At 23.8% G+C, this 27,742-nt stretch overlaps 1 protein-coding gene and 1 long non-coding RNA gene across 2 annotated transcripts; one reads left to right on the top strand and one right to left on the bottom strand.

Annotated features, from left to right (window-relative positions):
• Positions 1-67: 67 nt before the first annotated feature.
• On the bottom strand, positions 68-27,740 carry LOC126552024 (uncharacterized). The gene is made up of 3 exons (XR_007605880.1): positions 27,449-27,740; positions 23,186-23,299; positions 68-558 (listed from the first exon to the last, which is right to left on the bottom strand). It is a non-coding gene; the product is annotated as an uncharacterized LOC126552024 (long non-coding RNA).
• Positions 1,712-2,910, top strand: LOC114120673 (uncharacterized). Its single transcript, XM_027982646.2, has 2 exons — positions 1,712-2,184; positions 2,299-2,910. Exons 1-2 carry the CDS (start codon positions 1,828-1,830, stop codon positions 2,734-2,736), a joined length of 795 nt encoding a protein of 264 aa, XP_027838447.1. The 5' UTR covers positions 1,712-1,827; the 3' UTR covers positions 2,737-2,910.
• Positions 27,741-27,742: the final 2 nt, after the last annotated feature.

Genomic DNA, 27,742 nt, shown 5'->3' with positions numbered 1-27,742 from the left:
CATTTAAAATATAAAGTATAATAATATACGTACAAGTTAAAAATTCCCGCAAACAATATATTTTTGAATTACAACAAAATAATTATAATTGTTATTATTTGTTTAAATATATAATTTTATCCAATTTTGAATTTCAAATTTCTATAAAAAATACGTTTTAATATTAGATTTTTTACACTTTTTGGTTAATAAACCAAAAAATTATTTCGAGAAGTCTTGCATCAAACTAATAAAAACTGAATATTTTAACTGTAGATCATTTTCTAGAAAACAGTAGAGAAAGTCTGTGTACTAGAACTAAATATTAAATATTAATACAAGTACAAAAAAAAAATATTTTGTATTGTTACTGCGGTGTTGGGAGCTCAAATAACGGCTTGGTGGTTGACCATTGGCAATGGCTTAGAATTTGTAATATAACGACAATGTGCTGTTTCAGCGTATCAAATGACCGACATTAGTCCCTGTGTGGTTTTGTCGACACCTGCGCAGAAAAGGTCATTTCTGAAAGTGTCTGTATCCTTTATAATATTTTAAGGAGTACTCCGTGGCACCAGTCTGAAATAATAAAAAGAAGTATTTATAAACAGAATTGGGTATTTATATCAATTGGCGTGAGTTTTGTACTTGCTGTATTTCAAAAGAAATGTTTGACATCACCGTCTGCTAAACGGTTCAGTGCAAATTTCGATTTACTTGAAAAACTTTTCAAGACTGTTTTAAAAACTTAGTCAGTTGCATCGTGTCTTTGATCGTGTTTATAATTTATAAATAAAATAACAATATTATTGTCAATTCCAATTCCAAAAACTGTTTTTTATTACTTTATTCTCAGTAATCTACTTAAAATTGTATTGATCATTGTTTTTACATGGGTTTCTATATTTTAATTTAACTTTTCACTATATGCTTTTTCGTTTTAAGTTCTTGCTATAAACAAATTTGAATTGTTTAATAATTAGTTAACTATTATCAATCAAAATTGATCAAAAAAAAATATATATATATAATATAATATTAATACTATATAATTATTTTGTTTTTCTAAACAAAATTAAAAATATTCTAAGCTAGAATATTACTACATATTATTATATGTTATAATTTTATATTATTGTAATATAGCTAGTAAATATATTTTGTATGTATAATGTATATTAATAATAAATTAAAACACACTGAGTTACTAGTCTTTTAGTAATTCTATACCAAACTGGATACATCAATTACGTATGTTTATAGTTGTTACTTGGTATTACTTCAGTAGGTACTAATACTAATATAAGTACATATATTAGGTGTAATTTATACATTCATAGAATAAAATTAATATATTACTTTTTCCATCCCTTTATTAACTTATAATAATACAGTTAATTGTGCATTGTCTAATAATATAGGATTTTTGTATTATTTTACACGTAATAATATTATATTTAGTCTGCACCTATATCGTAATTTATAATAATTTACATCGTTAAAAATTGTTTTCTTTTTAAAATCATTAAACATCGTCATTCGTCATACTCAATGGTAATTTATATACCCTCGGAAGTAAATAGAATCGAAGGTATAATTTTACGTTAAACACGTTTTTAAAAAATTAGCTGTAAAAAAAAAATTAAAACCCATTTTTAAATGTCTAGATATAGGTCTTGCTTAATATTTTTCATATTACCTAGACAACATACTTTATACAAATATTTATTTTATTTTATATTAATTATAACCAATGTTTAAATTCGATTACTTTTAAAATAGTTATACATCTATACATCATAGTCATATTTTAACTTTTGTTTTAATAATTTAACTAAATTTCATATTATGAATGAAACGAAAATGTTAGGTTTATCATTTAATGTACAGAAATTGAAATTTCAGGATAATGTCTCTATTGGTGGTAAAATAACAGCGAATGTTAAATTTTTGAATTTCAAGGAACAGAGAATATTTGAACCAGTGATTCCTTCTTCGAATCCAATGTTTTTGTATACCGGTAGACTATTTACATTTGGTATAAGTCGTAACATGAAATCTGAATTGTATAAAGAGTTCATTGTGCACGTAAATCTACATCAAACTGACCCAGACAAAAAACTAACAGAAGCTGCGGTAGATATCACTAACATTTTCCGCGATATGTTTTGTAAAGACCCTACACCAGATAATATACCAACTCAGGTTAGTCGAATCAATTGTTTTAGGGACTTATCCTTTAACAGTCAATTACTAGGTGTAAGTTATTCAAATAATTGATATAAGAATTAAAAATTATAAATAACTATGTTATTAAAGGTGAAAACCATTATACGATTCAATGATGACAATTCTAAACATATGGCCACTATGGACATTCTTATCAGTATTATTCCAGATGGATTGCACCCAGTCGCTCAATTGCCTTTAGATGTAGACATGAATAGTCAGTTTATTAATACAACGAACGAATGTCATGTATGTCCAAACATATCAGATCTTAAATGTACTGATGATAACGAGCACAGTGATGAAGGTGAATGGGATATGATTAGAGCGGAACTCAAAAATAAACATTCAATTGCTATTAAATATAAAAGGAATTATTATTCGTTTCAACCAACGCAACCTGAAGAACATTGCGAAGCAGAAGAAGATCGCACCACTAAAAGCGAAGAAAAACTTAATTGCCATATGCTCGACTTACTCTCAGATATGCATACACTAATATCAAAAAATCCAAAAAACAAGAATTAAAATCATTAAGATTTAAAGAAAATATACTATACAAGTTTAATACATAACTATACAAATGGTTTTTATGAAATAGCAATGTATATATAAATATATAACCTTGATGTAGTATATCTGTGTATGAAATAATTAAGATCAAGACTGCAGGTTATACATTAAATAAAAATGTACCTATTAAATTTTTGTTTGTATACAAGATAAAAATAGATCATGTTTATGAATTTGACTATAAATTAATTGTAAAATATTGATTTTACATCTTAATTTTAATTTTATTTCTATTGCTTGATCTATTTTTATAATTAAAAATGCCATGAAAATAATTTTTAATACCTATTACAGAAATTAAACCAAGTTAAAATATAGTTGCTATAAGTATTCAATATACATAAATATCATAAATATATAATGAATGATAATAATTTTAATTTTAATAGTAATAACTACCTACCAAGATGAGATAAGTACCAATAATAATCAATTAAAAAAGTTTTATTAATATTATCAATTATTTTTTTTAGAAAAAACATTTTATCTATTAATTTATTACTTGATAAAAGTACTGTGAAATGTATAAAAGAAAAAAAAACAAAAACGAAATACCATACCGATTTGTTGTCCTTTAATTTTAATTTCGACCCACTGAGCGTGAAAAATGATTACGTTTTACATTTTAGATTGCTAAATTGAAAAATTAATTCAAACAACCACAAAAATAATAATAATAATAATTAATAATACACTAATCTACAATATTTTTTTTTGCTCTAGCTGAGCATAATACTAAACATAATATATTATGTATATTATTAAAAGTTAAGTAGCGATTAATTAAATCAAATAACGTAACGCTGTGAAAAATTTTAAGTACGAGTAACACTACTATAATATAACACGTATGTATGTTAAGTAATAGAATATCATTGAATATGTTAACGTTATAATATATATGCTCAAATACATGTAAAAAAATGAATGATTATATACAGGGGTGGCCAAACTGCGTCTCGCATCATAGACTTTTGCGGCTCGCATCTTATCGTAACATTTTTACAAAAAAGATTTTAATAGCAATTTATGTATTATATCAGTGGTGCGCAACCTTTTTTGATCCACGACCCCCAAAATTATTTATTTTGATAATACGACCCCCGCCCCCCCTACCAACATGTAAGACTATATTATGTTAACTATAAAATAATATACATAGGTATTATATAACTTTTTCCTTTGGTGTAATATTATTGGCGACCCCCTAATAAAATTTCACGACCCCCACGTTGCGTATCTCTGTATTATATGATAATATGACGATAATTTTTTTACATTTTGGCTCTTCCATATTTATTAATATATTTGGTGGCCCGCGTGTCTCTTCTCGCTGGCCACCCCTGGATTATAATATAACGTATTGACTAGGTATATACTGATTAATTTAAAATTTTAATTTTTCTATGTGTTAGTAATTTAGTAAAATATGTACCTAACATTTATTGTAATTATATTATCCTCGTTGAGTGTTTGAATAATAATAAAAAAAACACTATGCGCTAATGGTTTTGTCGCTTCCGACGTTTGAGAGTAATATACCTACATGAATAATTAAAATTAATTATACATTATAATAACTTTTATACATTTTATTTTGTATTTTCGACTGCCTAAAATTATCCTTAGATGGTATTAAACTGGAATCAGAAATAGAATCCCATTATTCAGCAGGAGCAGTTATTATGGTTTCCTTTATGTAATTATTAGATTATTAGTACCTATGAAAACCATTTAATTAAAATGTACTATTTTTAAACTACATTTATGTTATTTAACATTTTGTGGAAAACATATTTGAATAAGGTGATAATAACGTAGCTAAGGCGTGAATAAAAATAAAATTATTTTTAGTACTAAGCTTTATATGAACGCCCAAACATTATCAATTTGATAGTAACAATTTGTATTATATTAAATACATACTTAGTATATTTAGTCAAGTCTCGATAACTTAAATTTCAAGAGAGGTAAAAATTAATTCGACTTTTGCATTTTTCAAGTCACAAATTTTGCATTGAGTGTATAGGAATTTACTAGGGTCAAAAAAATTCGAGTTACTGAGACTCGATTGTATTTTATTTATTATATAATAAATAGTCCAACCTGTAAACAACAGGCGCGGGTGATAAAGTATTTGGAATTTTGATTGAAGAAATTATTATTGATTGCATCGAGTAGAAAAGTTCGTATACTAATTATAAGAAGATAATTTCATTTATAAATTAGATAGATATACCTATATACAAAAAATAGTTAAATAATTTCATCGTATATTTTCTATATAATACAAGGTATAAGTTAATTTTTAAAACGTTTTAGTTTTGTAGAATTCTATACACTTTCTTGACACAATGCATTATGATCACCAACGGTAAAATAATGATATATTTTCACACCAATACAATTCATATGCGATATACATCGATATACAGATGAGGAATAATAATAAATCGGGTTATTCTTCCATGTTATCTAGATGAAAATTGTCAGTTTGTCTGTGGCCATAAATTTCCGATCACCTGAAGTTAATTATTAGTTTCAACGAAAAGAACGCTTAGAAAACGATAATATAATATAACACTACGCTCTTTTGAGAGTGCAAAGTAATTTAACAATTTAGATATATGGCTAAAATCTCTATGGTGGATGGTAGTGTATTGTGTATCGTATTAAATGTTGCCACAAAAATAATTATAAATAATTTGATAGTACTTCCTACTTATAAACGTATTATTGTTTTATCGTTTATCTATAATATTTATTTAAAATTTCTATGGTTTATTTTAAAATAGTGAACGAAAATTTCAAGAAATTATGATAATCAAAACATTTCATCAGTAAATTATTCTTTTTTGGAAAAATGTATTCATCCCTTAAGGAACGAAAAAAATATTTTTATGAAAAATATTTAAATTTTGTAAATTTTAACATTTTCTCTCGAGTGACCATTGTTAGTTTTTGGACCAATGTTGCACGTTTATAAAAATGATCCAAAAGTGTTAAAAATAGCCTTCGATCGATGACTGTACGATTATCAAACACACTATACCAGTTTTTATCGGGGTTACGTCGTGATACGTAGGAGTTTGCTGAAACTTTTCAAAAGCTTAAGATCTTACCAAACAAAGATTTAAAAGGGGAAGTAAAAATAAAATAAAATCCGAAACGATATTGGCATTGTTCCACACTATTTTAAAATGTATAGCAGAGCATAATGCGTATATAATGATATATACCGCAGTTTATGTATTTTCCGGCCTTTCGGACTATATAGTGTCTTTTTACAGCGTATGGTGCAAATAATTTTTGAATATATTTAGCTATCAATAAAAATAAAATCGTAAACTTTAATTTATTATATTAAATATAATACGATTATAATCATTGTATTAAAATTGTTTAATATTTATGAGTTGTGTATAAAGTACTCGATTAAAAAGTATCTGAAGACATTTTTAAATGGATATGGTAAAAAATGATGTGATAATACTACATAAATATAAATTGACTATGGAGTAAATGTAAAATAATATAATTTTATAAAATTAATAATTGTGTTATGTGTCGTATATTAATACGAAATAATGTCATCCTATATTCCTATGTTTTACCTATAAACCTACGTTACCATGAAATATGTGAATGTTAAAAAATAAAAATGATAATTCATGAAAGTCTTAAGCATGGTTACAAATATTCCATCATATGTTTATCAAATCTATTCAAATATAAAATTACTAAAATATAATCACACACAATATGATTTATTGTAGTGTCGTGTGGTGAAAACGTTCAAGAAGTAGGTAACGAGGTAACCGAAACAAAATACAACTGACTACCTTTCAGTCATAAGTAGATATAAGTTGAGGATTGTAATGGTGATATGTCCCATTCACTCTCAGATTAGGCATGAATTCGTCTTGGTTTATCCGGAATAGTCCTGGTTTTAATAGCATGTCCTGGAGTCCCAGCAGGTCATTTTTTCCGATTAATAGAAACTGAGAGAAAAATACGTTTAATATTATATTATTTAATAAATTATAGAATGATATTATACACTGTATTATTATTTGATAATCCTATATTATCTAAATAATTAAATCTAGTTAGCATGGTTTTAGATGTATCTGTTCATATATGAGTAAACTATGAGCGTTACACAAAATAAAGTAATGGTAAATTTATTATTTCCTTGATTTGCTACCTGTCGTTATCTCCTTAACTTCCTTGTCATGATATGTTTATTTTTGTAAAAACATTATATTGTAGTTAATAGTTATTCTATGAATAACATAATATTGAAAATCGTAGGTAGGTATTTTTATAATATATATTTAAAATACTAGGTATAACTGTATAAGGTACCTATTAATATATATATATTTAAAATATTATTACCCAATGGAAATACCCTATCAAGTTTATGTATATAATAACAGTATTTACATGATATTCTATTGTTAGTACTATTTTGAAGTTATTCATATACGACATTGTATACCTACTCTTTCTGTACAGAGATGGTTTGAAATTAAATTTTTTACGAAAATATAAATTAACTAGGTACCTACTTAAGTCTACAATTCAGATATTATAAAAGGTAGAGAAACTTTTAGAAAATTTTAGAATGAATGGTATTTTATAATTTTATTTAAATAAGCTGGGTACATGGGGGGAGCAAACGGTGGGAATCATATTGCATACGAGTCTGCAATGAAGCACCACATTTTATGTCTTTGCGGTTCTTGCTATCATATATAATTGGTGTAATAATAATGATAATAATAATAATTCAATGTTTACAGGTAACCAGGGTAACCGCCCAGTAACGCATTTCCGTAACGTTTTTCAATTCTGTGTGCCAAAGCAAAGACATAAAATGTAAAAATGTTATACCGGTTTGGTGGTTTCAAAATCCACCAATTTTACTTCAAAGATTTTTTCTTATTCATATTAGTTATCCTTTAAAAAATTATGATACATTATGATTTTCAGTGGTATAAACAGTACATTATACGTTTATGGTTAATTGGATCTTTAAACTATTATTCTTATTGTATTAATTTACATGATCGGATTTAACTATGCAAATGCTGCTTATTTAAACAAAGTCTAACTTTTAACAATTTTTTCTTAAAGCAGATGATAAACATCTGAAATCCTGCACGCTTTAATTTTTTTACAAGTAACCAAAATAAACTAAATAATTCTATGTTAAAAAAAAATTATGTATTTTTATTTATAATAGTAAAATTGTCACTATTTTCCAAGCGCGTTTGGAATATAAATTTAATTCGTATTATAAAAAACAGTTAATCATTATTTTTATAGTAATCAGTTGAATAATCTTGAACCAAATAAATAGTGATTTTTTATTAGCTTTATTCTTAAATTATTTCAAACAAAAATATATATATAAATATATTTGACACTAGTCAATATACATGTATGTGTTTAAAAGTAATAAATTATAAATAAATAAATTATTAATTACTTTATTTCTTATAAGTGTTGATTATGATGTATCAATAATAAACACAATACTAATTATACATTTAGCTTTGGTTTATCCCATTAAATCTATATAACCAATTAATCATGCATATTATAAAAAACTAAAATTAACAAAAAAAAAAAAAAAAACAAATAATATATTTGTTGTTATCTGGTAATTGGGTAACATACATGAAATGTTAGTTTATTGATTGATGGAACCTTAGATCCACAGAACTGTGGCACAAAATTAAAAACTCTAATTGATGAATGAATCGAGAGTTCATTTATAGGCAGAGGAGATATAGTATTACTGTAAAAATAATTAATGATTGGAAACAGAACATTTTAGAAAATTAGAACATTTTAAACTTCACATCATTACGATATAATAACATAACGTTTAAAACTCATAATTTAAAATTTGTATTAATATTTGTGTGTGTTATCAGTTGCGATTATACAGAGTGGGATCTAAGGGACCAAGTTCCGAATTTAGTCTATGTTAGTGTGATCTAATGTTATTCACAAATCCTATTATTCCTATTGGGTTCAAAAGAACTGTTTCTGTCTTTATATGTGATTTTACAAATTTAGTGATTTCATCCGTATATTTAAATTTTTTTTACTGCTATTATCAATATAGGTTGTATGTATGTAGACTTTTATAATCATCGAAATCATGATGCTTATGATATCTATAATTATTGTTTATAGTTATAATATATAGATAGGGCCAGAATAACATTGTCTTCCTACAATTTAAAAGTTTTTTATTATTATTTTTTCGTTATGATTTCTTTTACATAATTTTCTTCCAGTAAAAATTCTTATAATAAACCAATAGTTTGTAAAATAGTAGAATAGTAAAATTCATATACCACGTAAAATATTTAATTTTTGTCAGTTTACGACTTATGTTTAATGTGTTGACAGACGTTTTTACAAGTAAAAATAAAAATAATAATGCTATGTCTAGAAAAATTTTAAAATAATTAAAATTTAAAAGGTATTGAACATATGCGTACATTCATTATTTTTGAAAAAAAAAAATTAATGAAAATCTTATGATATTGATCAATCATTACCAAGAAGATCTGAAAAATGAAAATTGCTCAATTTTATTGGCCGAGTAAAAATTGTGGCAAAGATACTTAAAAAATGCAATTTTGTATTAATAATATTTATCCTAATGTTTATAAAGTACTTCAAACATAAGCCACATTTCCAGTTTCTAATTATAATTTGCCTATTAAATATTTCAGAAACGATTAATGGTTTAACTATAATGTGTGTTCACAAATATTAACGATAATATAGTAAATTTAAATGTAATTTATTTAATGACGAAAAACGGTTATGAATGTAACTTAGTTTAATATATTATCATAGCCTCGTGTTTAAGTTATTTTAAAACTTATATTGGGTGCTCGTGAAAGAAAAAATGATATAAACTATATATTATGATAATATTGAAAAACCACTGTCTTTTCCCGTTTTCACATGAGGTTATGACGAAAAGATGTTTCATATTGATTAATGTAATATAGTTATGAATAATAAATATAATATATTGTGTATATCAATATTTAAATATTTTAAAATTTAAAGCTATAATTTTACTAAAAAATAAAATATTAATAATGCCCCAAAACATACATAAAAAAAATGTTTTTAGAAATTCTTATTAGTATTATTTGTATGGTTATAATAATTTATTGTAGGTATATTACATGTTTATTGTTTATGTTTTAATAATTTAAAGTGAACATTTTGTAACAAAAATAATACATTTAAAATGTTTATAGGTAGTTTAGTTAAGCTAAATATTTTTGATATAATTTTTCATTTGTTCAGTTTTAATACAATTAATACAATATTATCGTAGAAAATTTAAAATTTTTATTTATTACAAGCAATATCTATATAGAATTTTTAAAAATATATTGTACTTAAAAATATAATTTTTCTTCAGAAAGTTTTTTGCAATTTTCATCATAATAACTATAATAATAATTATTAAAAATATTATGTTGATAAAAATAAATAACTTTTATAAATATTATTTTTAATCAATAAAAACTTTTGAATCACTATTTTTACCAAGAAAATTTATTAAAAGTCACAATTAATTGAAATAAATGATAATAATAAAGTTAAAATAAGAATAAAAATACCTAAATTTGTTGATCGAATTATTTAGTTATCAAAAATTGAATAAACTACTTTATGTTTTAAGATTAATTATTAATATTTTATTATTTATTACAGTAATATAAAAAGTGCTATGTGAAGAACTTTTTAATTTTATTATTAATGTTCTGAAATTTCTTATAAGAATATTGAATGGAATTACTTCAAAATTCAATACTTTTTAGAGACCTAAGCTTTTATGCTTTATAGTTAATGTCTTCGTAAGTCATAAAATAGAATCTACGGACCCTACATTTTTGAAAATGATATAAATATAGACTACAAAAACCCATATCACTCATCTATCCGTGTAATAATACTTTGAGAAACTTCAAAATATTTTGTTATTTATATACTTGTGTTGTAAACCTTCAATTTTCATTATTTTTAAATTACATTTATTTTCATATGAAAGAAAATTTGGTTTATAAAGTTACCGGTCTTCATTTAATTTTACTTACAACGTTCCATCTTTAATACAGAAATTTTATTTATACTAAAAGTTTTCTTTAAAAGTTACAAAAAGGTATTTTATTTGAATTTTTTTATTCTTATTAAAAACAAATAAAATATATGTATAATGTATATAGTATATACTATATATATTTATATATAACTAAGAAAAATGCATTTTATTATTAAATTATTATAATTTATAATATTATGCAAGAATAGCTAAAAAGAATATATTCTGTTAATGTTTTAAATAAAAAATATTGACATGGCTTAAAAATGTATACATTTTTTAAAATTATTTATTTATGTTGTATTATTAGTTAGTTTTTATATCACTATATTCATTTGTTTTATTTTTTTATTTACATAGTCGTTAACTGAGAAAGTGATATATTATATTATTATTATTATATCATGTATAATATTAAAATATAGTAATAATTTTAATATAGCTGTGCAATGTTCATATAATATAATTAACGGGCTGACAAAAAAATAGTCTTAAGAAATAGCTAAGCCGGATAAAGAAATGTAAATAGTGTACCAGCTTTATATTTTTTTTTTTATCACTGGGGTCAATTTTATATAGAATAATATATTAGTATTAATACTTAAATTTGTATATCCAAAGCATGTATAAAAAAAAAATTGTTGTGATGTAGTCGTGCATAACATAACGTGAGTACCTATAACCAAATGTATAACGCAATTTTTCTATGTTGAATAATTCAATCAGTATACTGTTAGTTCAACCACTGTGACTAGTTCAACACTTATCGACATAAAACAATTTATTTCAATCTATTCGTAGGTTAGGTGTTCACTATAATCTCAAAAATAATACATTGTTTCATAATAATATTATGTTGGTATCTAAATATTCATTTCCACTGTATTTTATATAAGTAAACAAATAAAATAATTTAAAAAAAAAAGTATTTTATTAATTCGGAAAATGTAACATAATTTGTTATACTTTCAATTATGTTATTTGATTTTCTGTGAGCTAGGTAATAGCTACTATTATTGTTTTATAATAATGTATTACTATTTGCATTTTAAACGTGTTTTATTCTTTATGTTTACATCATCTGTAGTACAATAATTTTATTTATTTTTCAAAAGTGTGCACGTTTTTCTTAACTTCAGTTACGTCAATGTTTGAAACGTTCAGTTGTTTTCATCTATTCAACAACAATCATTAGAGTAAACATTGCTAAACAAAATAAAAACAAAATTACGGTGCAGTGCACCGAGCGTCATCACTATTTCCAAAGTATATATATTGAAGCGGGATGAAAATAAATAAATAAGTACAATGACATCTCAATAATACATGCGTTAATATCAATTAAATTTTAGTTTGAAGTAAACTTATTTTTATTGGAATTAAAACAATTGAACTATAATATAATATTTTTTTTTATTTTATACATTACAAACAGTTTTTATTTAAAGAGTATAAAGGGTACGTAACACTAAATTATGCAGTCAACATGTTTTTTTTATTTATTTATTTTTTTCATGTAAATTATTTCATTGTATTTTCCTCCTAGTTATGAACTTATAAACTTTTCTATTTGCATAAAAGGATAGTATTATACACTATAATATATACGCGTATAATAATAATTAGGAAGTAAAATTTGGCTTGCAAGAATTTAACAGAAATTGTTAATCGTGTTTGCGATTCGTAAAAGAAAACTTTTATAATAAGAAGTACCTAACTAACCGAGGCCCGAGGCAAAAAATGAATTAAATCAAATATGTGAAACAATTTCCAGTAACTTTAAGAACTGTTTGTGTCAACTTCAAACAATTATATTTTAATTGTATTAATCGTACGAACATCAAATATGTGTTTAACAAAATTAATTTTTATGTGATTGTATAAGTTAAAAATAAATAAATAAATGTATTTACTTTATGTTTGTGTAATATACAGTAGCGCGTAACTAAGAGAGATCAGAGGGTGTGGTAGCACCTGAGCTTGGACCCTAGGGAGCCTGAAGTATGTTTTTATTTTAATAATATACTGTTCTAAATTTATTTTAATGATTCAGAACACCATTGAGTTTAATTTTAATTTTATGAATCTGTAAAAATGAGTGTGAATAATATGTTACCAACTAAATTTTTATGCTTAAATAAAGGGTAGTTTACTGGAGTTCAAATTTTTAAATAAAAATGTTGAAGTTCTTATGCGTACCTTATTAGAAAATAATAAAGTTGAGCAAACATTTTAAAAACCATAAGTTCTATAACAGTTTCATTCAAAATAATATGATATATATATATTAATAACGAATACAAATTTTAAAGTTAAATATATTTAAATTATAAATAATTGTAACTAAGTTCACCAAGTAGTAAATGCAATATACATTATAAAACAATAATAACTTTTATTTAGAATATTGTGTTCGATTTTTTCTCCTTAAAATAATCTATGCTTTAATATAAAAATTATAATTATTTCATATTGAATCTAAAAAATATTAAATAACCTAAAAATCAATACTTTATAATGTACTGGATTCATTTATTTATTTAAATAGATTTTATTTTATTCATTGTAATTATTTAAAAATATGATATATTTATTAATACTAAATTAATTTTCAGTTAAGTAATTATAATTTTTTATAATTTCACGGAATCCATAATAATTTTCATAAATCGTCTGTAATGACTATTTAAAACGTACCTAATATTTTAAATCATAGGTAGCGTGATTTGTTACTTTTAGCAGTATTAAAAATAAAATACTTTAGTCTTCAAAATTAGGGGTGGTTTTAGATAGAATATGGAATCTAGTATACACTTCAGAAAAGTTCTCAATTTAAATCTTATAACTTTTTAAAACAATCGGGAAAAAAAAAATTAACAGTATATTTATGCAATACCAATTTTTGACAAAATTAATTTCATTAATATAATATAATATAATGTATCAAAAATTATAAATAATAGATATGAAAAATTTTCACTAAATATTTAGATTAGGATTTTCTATAAAAAACTTAAAAAATACTTTGACTCTGTTTGTTATTTATAGACATTTTATATTTTAAATTTAGTTTTTTTTTGTTAATTCATGTGAAAACTATTCGTTTCAAATTACAAAGCTTAAAATTTAATATAATAAGGTCCCTCATAAATTATTCTACATCGATTAAAGAATAATATATATAAATGGTAATTATATTCTTTTTTTATACATATAATATATGCTTATGCCTTATATACACAATCAGTTTTTTATTAAATTATTACAACCATTGCACTAGAATATATTATTAATGCTTGTTTGGTATCATTAAATGCTAAAAATATAAACATCTATTTTGATTAATTACAAGTAAATATGTTTATGTGATCAATAAAAACAATAACGAAGAAAATCTTCATTAATTATTGCTGTGTATTAAAAATTAATAATATACATTTTTATCAGTTCATAAAAAAGAAATAATTATCATTGTTTAGTGGATTATCTTAAATTTTGTATGCATTTTCAAAGAAAATAGTTCTTTAATAATAATTAAAAAAGTAGTTTAATGGGTATATAATTATTATTATGTTTTTATAAACGTATTTACATAATTTTCCATATGTCATATGTGTTTCATGGTTATAAGTCAGTAAAGATATAAAATATTCCAAATTTTGAAAAGAGCTTCATCCTTGATGTCTTTTCTATGAAGACCAAATATTTCGTATACAAAATATAGTTATTAGAAAAAATTATTAAATTTTACTTTTTTCTTAAATTGATGATTGTATATACTTAAATTATTATTATTTTTAAATATTTATCATATATATATATATACAACAATTAAATATATTGTTATGATTGTCGTAGGAAGTATAACTGAACAGAAAAACTCGTTCCAGAAATTGTCGGTTTATTGATTTTGGTTTCAATATAGGAAATGTAGCTACTGGTAATCATTTAGACTTTGTTGTGCGGATTATCCCTTGTCAGTGTAATAATGATAATAATTCGTTTTGCGTTAGATGTCAAATTGGGAGGCTCTAGTAAGTGACTGTTTCGATCCGGGATACGGACTATTGGACGGTCTGAAATCGTGGATTAGCCATGCATGCTTGACCTATGGTTGAAATCTGACAAACGTATTACTATTCCATAAATCCTACCGTGACAGTTCATTATCTTCTTTGGAGGTTTCACATGTTGTTAAAGAAAATGGTCGATAACCAGCTCTATTGAAAATACTAGACAGCGATTCATACGCTAGTAATTTTTGCCAGTGCGATAAAGTAGATGTGTATTATTATTATTATCATTATCATCATTGTTATTATTGAGTATTTGAGTGTCATATATTCAATTTTAACACAAAGGTTTTGACGTTTATAAAATGATATTCTGATCGAAACCTATTTGTGGTTCACGGAAGATGATAATATAGAATATAAATGTGTGGTTTCTACTTACTATGACATCGCTACACTGTTTTTAAATCGTATTGTCTAAGATAGTCGTTTTCGGTAAAAACGTTAATATAGTGTATGATATTTTGTAATGTTTTTTATTCATCAAAAAATAATCTAGAAACAGCATATTGATATAAAGCAAAAGCTCAGAGATTGAAAATTAAATAACAATTCAGCAAATAAATCTATTAAAACAAAATCTTACAATTCAGTGATAAAAGGAAAGAGGGGAAATATTAAATAGGAAAATAAAAACAAGAAAGTTTATATTACTTGACCACAATGGTAACATTTTCGAATATATTAATAGGTTATTTTTCTGTTATTCTTATTATATTTTTCTGTTTTTTATTTTAGTTTTACATAATTTGAGAATTTAAGGTGTATTTTTTTTCAACGCGTGTGCTCACACATCATATTATTTATCATATTGTTTTTATAGTTGTATCTTTTAATTTCATAATGTTTTTTTTTTTTAGAATTGTTTATTTTTTAGTTTATACATATCATGTCTATATATTTCTATTAATATTTTTAGACGGTCTTAAGCATGATATTTTTAATATTTATTTATTCTTTTATTAAAATTAATAGCCAGCTTGTGTGAAGCGATTAACGTAAATTAATTACTTTGTTAAGTGTTCATAAGCATCAATACACATTTTTGAATAGCACGTTTTTAGGCGCATGCATATGTAATGGTTAAATCCGTATTTTATTATTCCGTGGTTTATTAACCATAATACATCCGATCTCTATAATTATATCACATTATGGCGTGACGCGTACAACAGGTAGTACCCATAATTTTATAACGCTCAGAAAATAATTTTGAAACTCTTCATCCAATATCCTTATTTATAATTTTATGTCATGCATTATATGTATAATATAAATGTTGTTATTTATGCGTATAAACATATAATAGAAGTAATAATCTGAAAACACATATTGCGTATGAACTAATTTATAAATTTCGTTGTGTTGTTTCTGAGTAGAGATGACATAATTTGTTGTTCTAAGTACACAAGCTTTTATTTTTTTAAAAAAAAGCTGTCAAGATCAAACGGACACACCGTGATAATACATTTTCGAATATTCATATTGCTGGCATGTAATCAAATTTTGAATTGTCAATAAAAAAATAAAATGCAGGTATTATACCGTGGTCTAGATACTATCACATTATTGTGGATTTTATCCTACACGTAACACAACAAACAAATCAATACAATTAAATATTATTATAGGCAATTTGTAAATCAGACGTAGTAAGTAATAGTTTTTATCATTTTTTATATTTTTAAGTTCCGGACACAATCCAATGTCGTCGATATTGACATTTTATCATAGTATATATATTGTATTTTAGTTGTGTAAATTTAAATAAAACTATTCACTATATCGTTTGTTTTGAATACGTTTACAAACTATAATAATGAATTATGATGTTAGCTTATTCAACCACATATGCTAAACTGTTTGATTGAATGTCCTTAGTTTTATTTTTATAATATATAAACATAAAACTATTAATCCATGATAAGACGTGTACTCGAAATTTTGTGAATGACGAAATTGTAATGAGATTTACTTTTTAATAGCTTTTATAATTTACTGATGCCTATTATGACTGAAAAAAAACAATTATATTAATTTGGGTATTATTTTCTGAATTAATTTTTGTTTGATTTTTCAATTTCATTATTTTCTCTTATAATTATACTATGTATAATACATGTATAATAGTATCTTAGTACATATTATTATTTTTAATAACCTTGTGGATTTTATTTACTTAGAAAATGTTGGTATTACTTGAGATACAATATAAATTGGTAATATCAAATATTCAAATATATGTCATGCACTAACTTTGTAAATCATAATTTCTAAAAAAAAGAATTGATATAAGAATAGATATTAGAGTATTAGACACAAATTAGTCGATACTAGTACATTGTTAAATTGCCTAAATAATATTATAGTGGTATTAAAATGTAAAAAAATATATACTTATGTTGAAAATGTCATCATGTATATAAAATAATAGTATTCTAGTTTTTCTGATTTTCTGTTTTTTTTTTTTTTTAATTTTGTTTTTTCGATTAACTATAATGTACCAGCAAGATACAATCTACAAACGGAAACCATTTTCAATATAAACCACTGAAGAATTTTTTTCCACTTTAAATCATGACAAAGCCACAAAAATAAAAAAGTATCATTGTAAAATTTATATTATCATTGCTCCATTTATAATTTAAAATTGAATAAAAAATAATTATTTATATTTGAATGTAGTATCAAATAAATGTTTATGTGCTCAGACACTGCTTAATTTTGTGTGAATTCATTATATTTTTTTAAATTTTTAGTGGATTCATTACGATTCTATACAAAATTTTCAAACAAGATGACGATTGCACTCAGATTTATTTGCGATGTAATAGTGGCCATTTACAATATAAATGACGTAAATAATTTATTCGAGACAGTTTAAGTGAATAAATATTTATACATCAATAACAAGATACATGATACTGAAAGCATAAACAGATTTTGTGTTATGTTAATATTTGTGAATGTTAAATATTATTTTATTTTGAAATTTATTCAACAAAGTGGGATGATTTTGAAGAGCTTCTAATAATATATTCATACAAATCTTAATACTGGTAGACACTCTGAATTTATTAAATGAATATTAGAAAATAATTTTCTAATATTAAAAAAAACTTTGTTGTAACTAGGTTTAGAATAACTATTATTGTATGAAGACCATTTTTTTTTAATTCGTTAATATAATTAAATATTATAAATATAAATTTAATAACTAAATTATTGTGTTTGTTTTAAATTAATATTTAATTGGATAGGTATGTCAATAACATAAGAATTATTAAATTTTGTTTTGATATTTATTGATATTATTTACTTCATTTGAAGAAAAATTCAATATATTTTATAATTTATCATCATTTTATCCAGGGAATAGATATAATTTCAATTTCAAATGTATTCATTTACCTACGATTTGGATGTTCAAACATTTACTTAAATTTACGAACTATATATTTTGTAACTAATAATCAATATTTACACTGTTTTGTCACAAAACGTCAGTTAAACAATATAATAAGAGGTGAGCAGTAGCCAGTAGGTACCGCTCTGCTATACGCTAGGTATCAAGTGGGTCACCGTAATGAATATGTTAAATTTAAACCAATGACATATTGATATACAATGTTTGAAAAAACAATTCTGAGTGAATATAGTCTATCAGTCTACTTATCACTATTAATATATTTCATGTCATGATTTTTGTTATTGCAGCTATTATTAGGTAAGTAATTTATTTTACTATTACCTAATACGGTAATTAGAAATAATGTTTACCGAAAATATTGAATTTGAAAATATCATTATGTGTATAAAATAAAATAGAACAATATATAAAAATTTCACATTTCCATGAATTACGTTGTTAAATTACAAAAAAAAATAATAAATAAAATATAATATTATTGATAGTTTAAATATATAATTTTGTACAAATTCGAACTTAAAAAATATTTATGTAAAAAAAATTATGGTTATAAAGTTTTCAGATTTTTTAGAATCAGCACAAACCACTTAAAAAAAATTTAATTTTAATATTCAATGATCAACTAAAAAATTTGCATATTTTGTATATTTAAGTGCAAACACATTTGTAAATTTTATGATTTTGGGAAATTTGTCAACATTTAAATTTTAAATAGTTATAAAAATAAACTGTGCCTAAATATTTTAATTTTTAAATAATTTTATGTATCTATAAAAACAACTTATATTAGATCTTGTATTAAATTTTTTAGCGGAAAACAATGTTTATCAATATTTATATATATATATAAAAAAAAAAATTAGAAAATTTTTAATGTCTAACAAGTATAAATAAATTATATAAAAAAAAATTATAAAAGATCATATAAATATTTGATGACAATTTCATATATATATATATATATATATATATCGTTATTCATTTTTGAGGTAGATACATTAAAGGCATAAGCAATTATCAGTTGTTAACAACTAGATTTAAGTAAAAATTTAAAATTCCCGTTTTCCTTAATTTTTTACTTTGCTTCTCCAATTATTTTGAAAAAATAAATTTTTAGTCTTGACCTCTTTAAAGTTTAAACTATATCCAATTTTCTGATTAAAACCATACTCAAAGTGAAATTAGAAGTAATTTTTCGATGGTTTATCGTGTATACAGATAAACAAAACACATACATCATTGTAAAATCAATACATTCATCGCTCCTCTCAGAATTTAAAATGAATTACGTGTTTAATTTAAAAGTGTTAAATGTTATAGTAACATTTTATAGTGGAACTATTTTAAATACTTATTATCTATGTATAAATATTCATGCTCAAGAAGTTGGGTCATTTTTTATGTAATGTAAAATATTTTTAATATAGTTAGTATGTGTTGTAAAATAAATCATATCGTAAATATCTTTAATTTATTTTTAATATATATTTATATTATTGAAAATAAATAAATTATGCTAAATGATCACACTTTTTTTAATGCATATTGTTTAACTAAACATTTAAATATTTTATTTATCATATAAATTATTATTCAATCATACAATCCGTATTACATGTTGATTTATATTATTTCTGTGATAAAAGCTCTGTTTATGAATTGACTTTAAAAATATGCATTTTTTATGCGCTGTGTAAACTTATTTATATTTTTATTATAATAATATATAATCTTAACTCATTGATATGTAGTTGTAGTGCAAAGATCAAAAATACAAGCTATGTACATAAAAAATCAAATTAAAACCAATAATTTGTTGTGATAAAATTGGTTATATAAAATGAAAAAAGATTTCTATAATTACCATAGATCTTTTGTACATAAAACATACCTAATAAAGTAGTATAATACTTTTCATTGTATAAATGTATACTGTTTTAAGATTTAGTTCAAAACTTCATAGTTTTAAAAAGTTTTAAATGTTTGAAACAGTAAAATATTTGATTGATATTTTAAAATGTGCTTGCAAATAAGTCTACTCAATACCTATATAATATTAATATTGCAGTATGCGTTTTTATTTTTTTTAAATAAATAAAAAAAAAAATGATAAATAAATAAGAATTCAATGACTATTACGAGAATGACTACACAAATACAGAAATACAGCAGGATCATATCAATAAGTTTTACGTTATGTATATAATAATAAACGTATAAACAGAGTAGTAATTTCAAACGATTCTGAGAATGACTTTAAATTGATATTGAATACTTGTATTTTTCTGTATTATGGAAACTTTTTTTTTATAATTTAAACTGTCAGTTTCAATGAGACACTTGTTTTTGTTATAAACATAATAAAGATCAATGTCAATATACGATTACGATTGATTATTTTAAAGCCAGTTTTGAAGAGAATCTATTATACATTGGGGAAAAAGATATATTTATTGAATCGATTTCATATTATAAAGATGATGAAACCTAAATATATTCTTTGGATTTATTTTATATAATAGTATAGTGAACACTGTTTTTAGCTTTATCCTTATATATTTTGTTTATACAAATATGTTATTTCAAATATGTGCTGATTCAAGTGAAAGAATATTTCACTATGACGATAATCTACGATAGATATTTATACATTCTACAGACAGTACCTCGAATCCTATTATCATAAATAATTTAAATTTTAACTGACTTATTAGATTCTGAGCAGAACGAGGAATGTATTGGTTTTACAATAATATTTATTTATTTTTTATTCTGCAAACACTTTTTCTCCCCCTAAAACTTGCTCAAAAGTACAAGTGTAGCATATTTTCTGAAAGGTAGTGTTCTTGAGCTAGTACTTTAGAGAAATCATTTTTTGATTTTCGTAATGATACTCAAAATAAAAGCGGCTAAAGGAAAAGAAATGTACAACTTCATGATTATGTGGAGTATAAAATAATTACGGTTTTGTTTATCACCATAGAAACGAATAAAATTAAATAAAAAAGATCCCCTCGTCCGCTCAAAATCGTTTTTTATCGAATGCAATCATATTGCATTCAAATCGAATACCTACAGCTAAATTACACTATCCTATCCGAGGACCGAAGGGATGATGGACAAACATCCCCCACCGAAATGCGTTGACCTACTTTTTGTTTTTTGAATTCCAAAAAAAAAAAAAATAGGTAGTTTTCTTTATTTTAATAAATGCCACAGTACTCAAATATATGTTAGATGATATTAATTTTTTCCCTAGATTTAGATTTGTTATAGTGCCATCAGATGAACAACTTCACATTTGTTAAGATGAAAAAAAAATAATACACTTATTCAATATTTTCAGGTATTGAAATATCAAAATTTAAGTCTAAGTTAAGAGTATCTAATATATATATATTTAACCTTTAATATTTTGAAACTAAAACTATGTAAAACAAGCTCATCAAATAGGTTATTATGTATATATAATATGCAATATTTAATTATGTTGATATTAAATTCTAAAAAAATCTAAGGATTATTCTTAAGTATTTTTAATTATCGTATACGAGGCATATTAACTATAGTAGTAGATTCATTGATGTAAATGTTTTTATAGTAGTATTACACAATGGATCAAATTTATGAAATGAAAAAATAAAGATAGAATTAGAACAAAATCTTGCAATAAAAAGCTATAATAACATATTGATATTTATTTTGAGATTCTGTTAACTCCCAAGACATTGGAAAATAGTGAATCACTATTCCATGGTAGAGTTTATTGATATAATTTTCTAGAAAATCAATAAATATTATAAAAAGTTTAACTTTATAAACGTATCACGTTTGTAGACAAGACACAGAATAGTAATTTACAGAAAATAAAAAACTCCAATACTAAATTACTCAGTGACTGTTATGGGACACTTAGGCATGTCATTTGGTTACGGTCCAAAACACATTTGAGAAAAAAATATAAATAATAATAACAAAATATAGTGTCTACATTATTGCTTTGTAGCTAGTTGTGAATTGAAATGAGATGTACACAAATGTGTCCTAGTTCAACGGATGATAATCTTCTCGAACACGGCGGTTTGTATATGCAATTTTGCTACTTGTTTGTATACCAAAACTATTGTCCGTATCTCATAAATACGTTCAATATTAATTTATTTCTAAGATGATGGTAGGTACTATGATTTTTTTTTTTAGTTTTCATTTATAAAATGTCAATAGATATTCACCTCATTTTCCACGAATAAATATAAATATATGGAAATATATTTCTTATATTTATACATCAAATAATTTTAGTAACATAATATAAACTTAGCAAATTATATATTGATATTAAGTATTGAAGTATGATACTTTCAAATTTTAATCGGGCCTTAATTAATAATCAGTAACGTATTATTCGTATTAAACGTAACAAGTATTTAATAGTTACTAGTAGTAGTAGGATTTTTCATAACTGTGAGGTGATTTTGTATTTAAATTTGTCCATAACTAATTACTTTGCTATTGCAGAGAACCTTTATATTTTATTAATAAGATTAAATATGAGTTGACATTTTTTTCCCCAATATTATAAATCAAGACTACTTTACATTAATCTTAGGATTATATAAAAATTCATTAAAAAAAGACTATATGGAAAATTTTAATCTAAAGATAAACCTAACCTAAGATTTTCAACCTACGCGTGTTTAGTTAAATCACTCGAAAGCGTGCATAAAATATCAATATAATATTTACCTATTAGGAAGTAGACATGGCAAGTCATAGTGAAGCATTCAAATTGAACCAATACAAATATAGAAACGTTGCGTAGTGATGCTGAACATCTCACCCAACTCCATCAAGATGTATCTGCAATAAGTATAACAATACATATCATAACACCGGCAGTACAAATTAAAATCAAAGGCATTGCATTAAAGAAGATCAGATAAGACAGCGTCTTTGATAAAATTACATATTTTATTTTTTTTCAAGATAAAGTCATAAAAAATATCAGGTTTTTTTTATTACGATTTGTGATACATTTTTAGTCCATGTATAAAAATATCATAAAAAATATCTTCAAAAAATAATCAATACATTAATAAGATAATTTTGAAACATTTATTCTTTCTAAAAATTAACAACCTTTTTAGTATTATTTAGTTTATACATATATATTTTTATTTCTTTAAATGTCAAGATAGCCTACAGGATTAGTATTATATATGTAATGTATACTTGGAAAATATTCGTCAGTCATTATGGATTACGAGTTTTTGATACACAACATCGAATGGTAATTTTCCGTATGTAATACAACTACATGATATCATATTTGTTCATAAATTTACGTATAGTTTAACAATAATTATCGCGGATACAAAGAATCATAGATATATAATACTTATGTATAATAATAATAATTTGTAATGATCATAAAATATATAATAAGAACAAACAATCATTAATTATTATTTTAATCTGTACCTAACTATAATTACTGTTAAGACTACTATAACTATTGATATATTGACTATATTGACTATTCAAAATGTATACCAGATACCTGTATAAATAAGTTTAGAAAAATCATTGATTTAATGTATTTTAGTGTATTATGTAGTAATGTTCACATTGATCTTCCACTTCTGATGGTTAAACAGGAAAAAATGGATTAGGAATCGAGTATCTAATATTAAAATATTTCACAGAAAAGTATATAATATCGTGATACTGATTTTCAAGTACCTTTCTCATCCCTATATAAAACATACATATATGTATACGTTATACGTATAATATACTTTTACAGATAATGTTACTCACATACATCAAACATTTAGAAAAGATATTACAAAACGGCCAATGACCTTAAACGCTTAATCATATACAGATACCCATGATGGTCTCTACTTTTTTTGTATCATATACATATTATATATATTTTTTTATTTTACATTTAATCGATTAACAAACATTACACAGCTGCTCAAACTCTCTGTGCAATTTTACAATAGAATCACAACTGTATTGTGAACATTAGTTGTCCTTTCATTAATTTACGAAGTTCGTCGAACTTCTAAATCGAACTAGTTTTAAGTTCTATTCATATATTATATTCAAAAAAATTACCACTACAACCTGCCAAATTATTGCCTCTATACATCCTAGTTCGTGAATTTTAATATTCTTTTATTTTATTCTACTGAAATAATTGTGTGGTCGAATATCCACTATAACTTTCCTAAATATGACTTTTGAATTAAGATTGTTAAGCTTGGTTTGTCTTAATTATAAACATTATATATAATATTAACAACTATTAAATAAGTATGAATTTAGTTTTAACGAGGACTTAAAATAAAATCCTTTTAAATTTACAAAATACGTCGTATAATTAAAAGAATTGCCTTTATTAAATGCGTACATTTTTTTTTCAAAACATTAAACAAAAAAATATTTACAGTATTATATTATTTATTTATTTAATAATTATTTATAAAATAATTTTAAATATTTAAACCAATATACGGGTCATCAAAAAAAAGTTATTACTATCTTCTTCTTGTTTTTTTTTTCATATTCATCAATTGAGAGTACCTATTATCTTTTTTTTATGTGCCATAAAAATTGAACGCAAGAATACGTTTTTACTATTTATTCATACGCATAAATTGTAAAGTACATGAAAAATTACTTTAAAATCATCATTTAAAAGTTCAATTAAATATTATTTGATGTATAAAACAAACATTTTGTTGATATTTAAGAGCATTTAGAAAAAATGATATAAAAATGTGTATGTTTTGCTGTCTTAGCTTTAATAAGTAATAACACAATACAATTAAGTATTATAAACTGAAACAAATCTAAATATAAAATAGGTACTGGTAGTAATATTTAAACATATTCATGAACTATCCAAATTGGTCCTATTGATATTACAATAAAAAATATTCTTTGCAGTAATTTAATTCATGAAAAAATACATTTTTTTTTTATAAAATATGTCTAAAAAGTAAAAAAAAATAACTACAACTTTTAGAGAAATAAAATATTTAGGAAATAGCCAATAATTTAAAATTGTTGAGTACAATATTCTGTCTTTGGTGATGACTTAACTGAAATATTATATTGGTCTAAATGTGAGTTTCTCCAGCAAAAAAAAACTTAAAAACATCATAACAAAGATTGCGATCAGAAAATAATTGACCATTTATTAATTAAAAAAATATATGACTACAAACACGATTTTATTGTTTTTCTTTTTTTTTTTTAAATCAAACAATTCTTACAATTTCATTAGATGGTCCTTTATATTTGATAAGCTGTGCTTTTATAAAATATATCTTAATATTTTTTAATCACAATTAATTAATTAATCAAGTTTGTAAACAGTCATAGTTATGATTAATTTTAAGATCAAATAAGGATAAATAAAAATGAAAATGTATATTTTGAAATAAAAAAAAAAAAAATTGTTTAAATTACTAAATTAAATATTTTTTAGTAAAAGTTTCAATATTTTATAATACACTTTACATTTCTATTGCTAACAATAAATAGATTTTTTTAGTTTTCTTTTAGCACTACCAAACACGTTAATGTTTTTTCAACAACTGAATTTTAAGGGAAATAAAAAAAAAGTAAGTATCACTTAAATTTATTAAGCCAATACTATGACATTAATATCTAGGTCACGAAAATTACATGCCATGTTCTAAAAAATAATACGATATAATGTATTAGGTATATTAACAAGTTATTGATATTATTAGGTAGTTATTTAATTGAAAAATAATATTTCAATTATAATATTTAAACATAACAATGTCTTAATATTCTTTAAATGCCTATAAAAAGTTAATTAAAAATGTATTTAAATCATTATAAAAATATAATCATGGCATCAGAAACAAAAAACTTATTTAATATTCCTCATTATTTTAAAAATTATATGGCTTCTTGAACATTCTCACACATTCATATTGAATTATTTATTGTAAATGAAACTAATAATATAGAATTCTCTAAATGTTAAATATTGTTTTTGCTTTTACTTCAATATTATTTATATTTATATTTATTCTTTTATTATTATATTGATCTAGTTGTTTATTCATTATTGTATATTGAATGTATCTTGATACAGGTATATGTTTAGTTACTCGTAATAGTTATCTATTTAGTTTCTATATCGACTTTTCGTAGTTTTATGTAAATATTTTATATTTTTCCGACATAAATAGGTTTAAATTAATTTTCTATACTTATTTATACTTTGATAAAAATACATTTAATAACGATAAAAATATCGAAAGTATATAACTCTTTATGTCAATTCGATAGATAACCTATAATGATTGACAAACGCTATTACAACATTAATAAAATTTTACAATTTAACTAATCTCATTTTTTTGTGTCATCGCTTTTCCTTGAGCTGATCTCCATTAACACGGTATACATTATATACAGTACAATGATATTATATTACAAAAGTTCGAATAAAAATCTTTTTCTTGGTATTATGAAATACAAAACTAGAAAAGTCGTATCGTATTGTAGGTGTTTTTTGTCATCGAATATAACGGACGTGATACATTAAAATTCAATGGTAAATCATCGCTTACAAAAAATAATTTTGAGTGGAGACTTGGTCTATAGTTCTAAGCATAAATATTATTTTGATTGCATTTATATTGTTATTTTAGTATTTTGCCGATAATACTATTGGTCGAACTTAAGACCAAATCACATAATATTTTATACCTGCAGTACTAATTACGACGACGAAAAGATTTAAAATAACGAGGTAGCTCTCGTACCTAACCGTTGGCCCTTAATAACCGGCGCACCGTAAAACGGTGTTCGTTATATGCTTACGCGCGTTACGAATGGGTCAAAATAATACCTAAAATCAATCTAAACGTTTGGCACATCACACTACGAACAATATTTTAAAAAATAACCAAAAATATATGCGTGATATATAAGTGTACAGTCGTTACTTACGTGCCTACTACGTCATTAAATATTTTCAATAACCGTCAGCCGTCGTTCCGAGCGCGTGGGCCGCAATAATACTTTTATTCTGTCGTAATCAGACGTCACCGGATCGCGGTATCGCGCGAGACTGGTTGTTTGCGCTTCGCTCTCGCCGTCGTCCCGCCTATCGCGTCGGCAACGCGGCGGTGCATGGAAAAACCCAGCACCGCCGCCCGGAGACGTCGCCGGGGAAATCCCAAAGCCGCGCCGTGGTGAACGGGAAAACCCAACGGCACCGCTCGGTGGCCCGCGACGTCGACC

Source organism: Aphis gossypii, chromosome X (genome assembly GCF_020184175.1).
Source record: "Aphis gossypii isolate Hap1 chromosome X, ASM2018417v2, whole genome shotgun sequence".
Classification (NCBI taxonomy): Eukaryota; Metazoa; Arthropoda; class Insecta; order Hemiptera; family Aphididae; genus Aphis; species Aphis gossypii.
The sequence above is the reverse complement of the archived record's forward strand: the minus strand, read 5'-3'. Positions and strand labels throughout refer to the sequence as shown.

What these genes read in the sequence shown, in the direction of transcription:
- LOC114120673 (XM_027982646.2), top strand. Translation starts at nt 1,828, where the DNA reads ATGAATGAAACGAAAATGTTAGGTTTATCATTTAATGTACAGAAATTG. An exon ending in CAGATAATATACCAACTCAG is followed by an intron (nt 2,185 to 2,298) that starts GTTAGTCGAATC and finishes ATGTTATTAAAG; the next exon opens with GTGAAAACCATTATACGATT.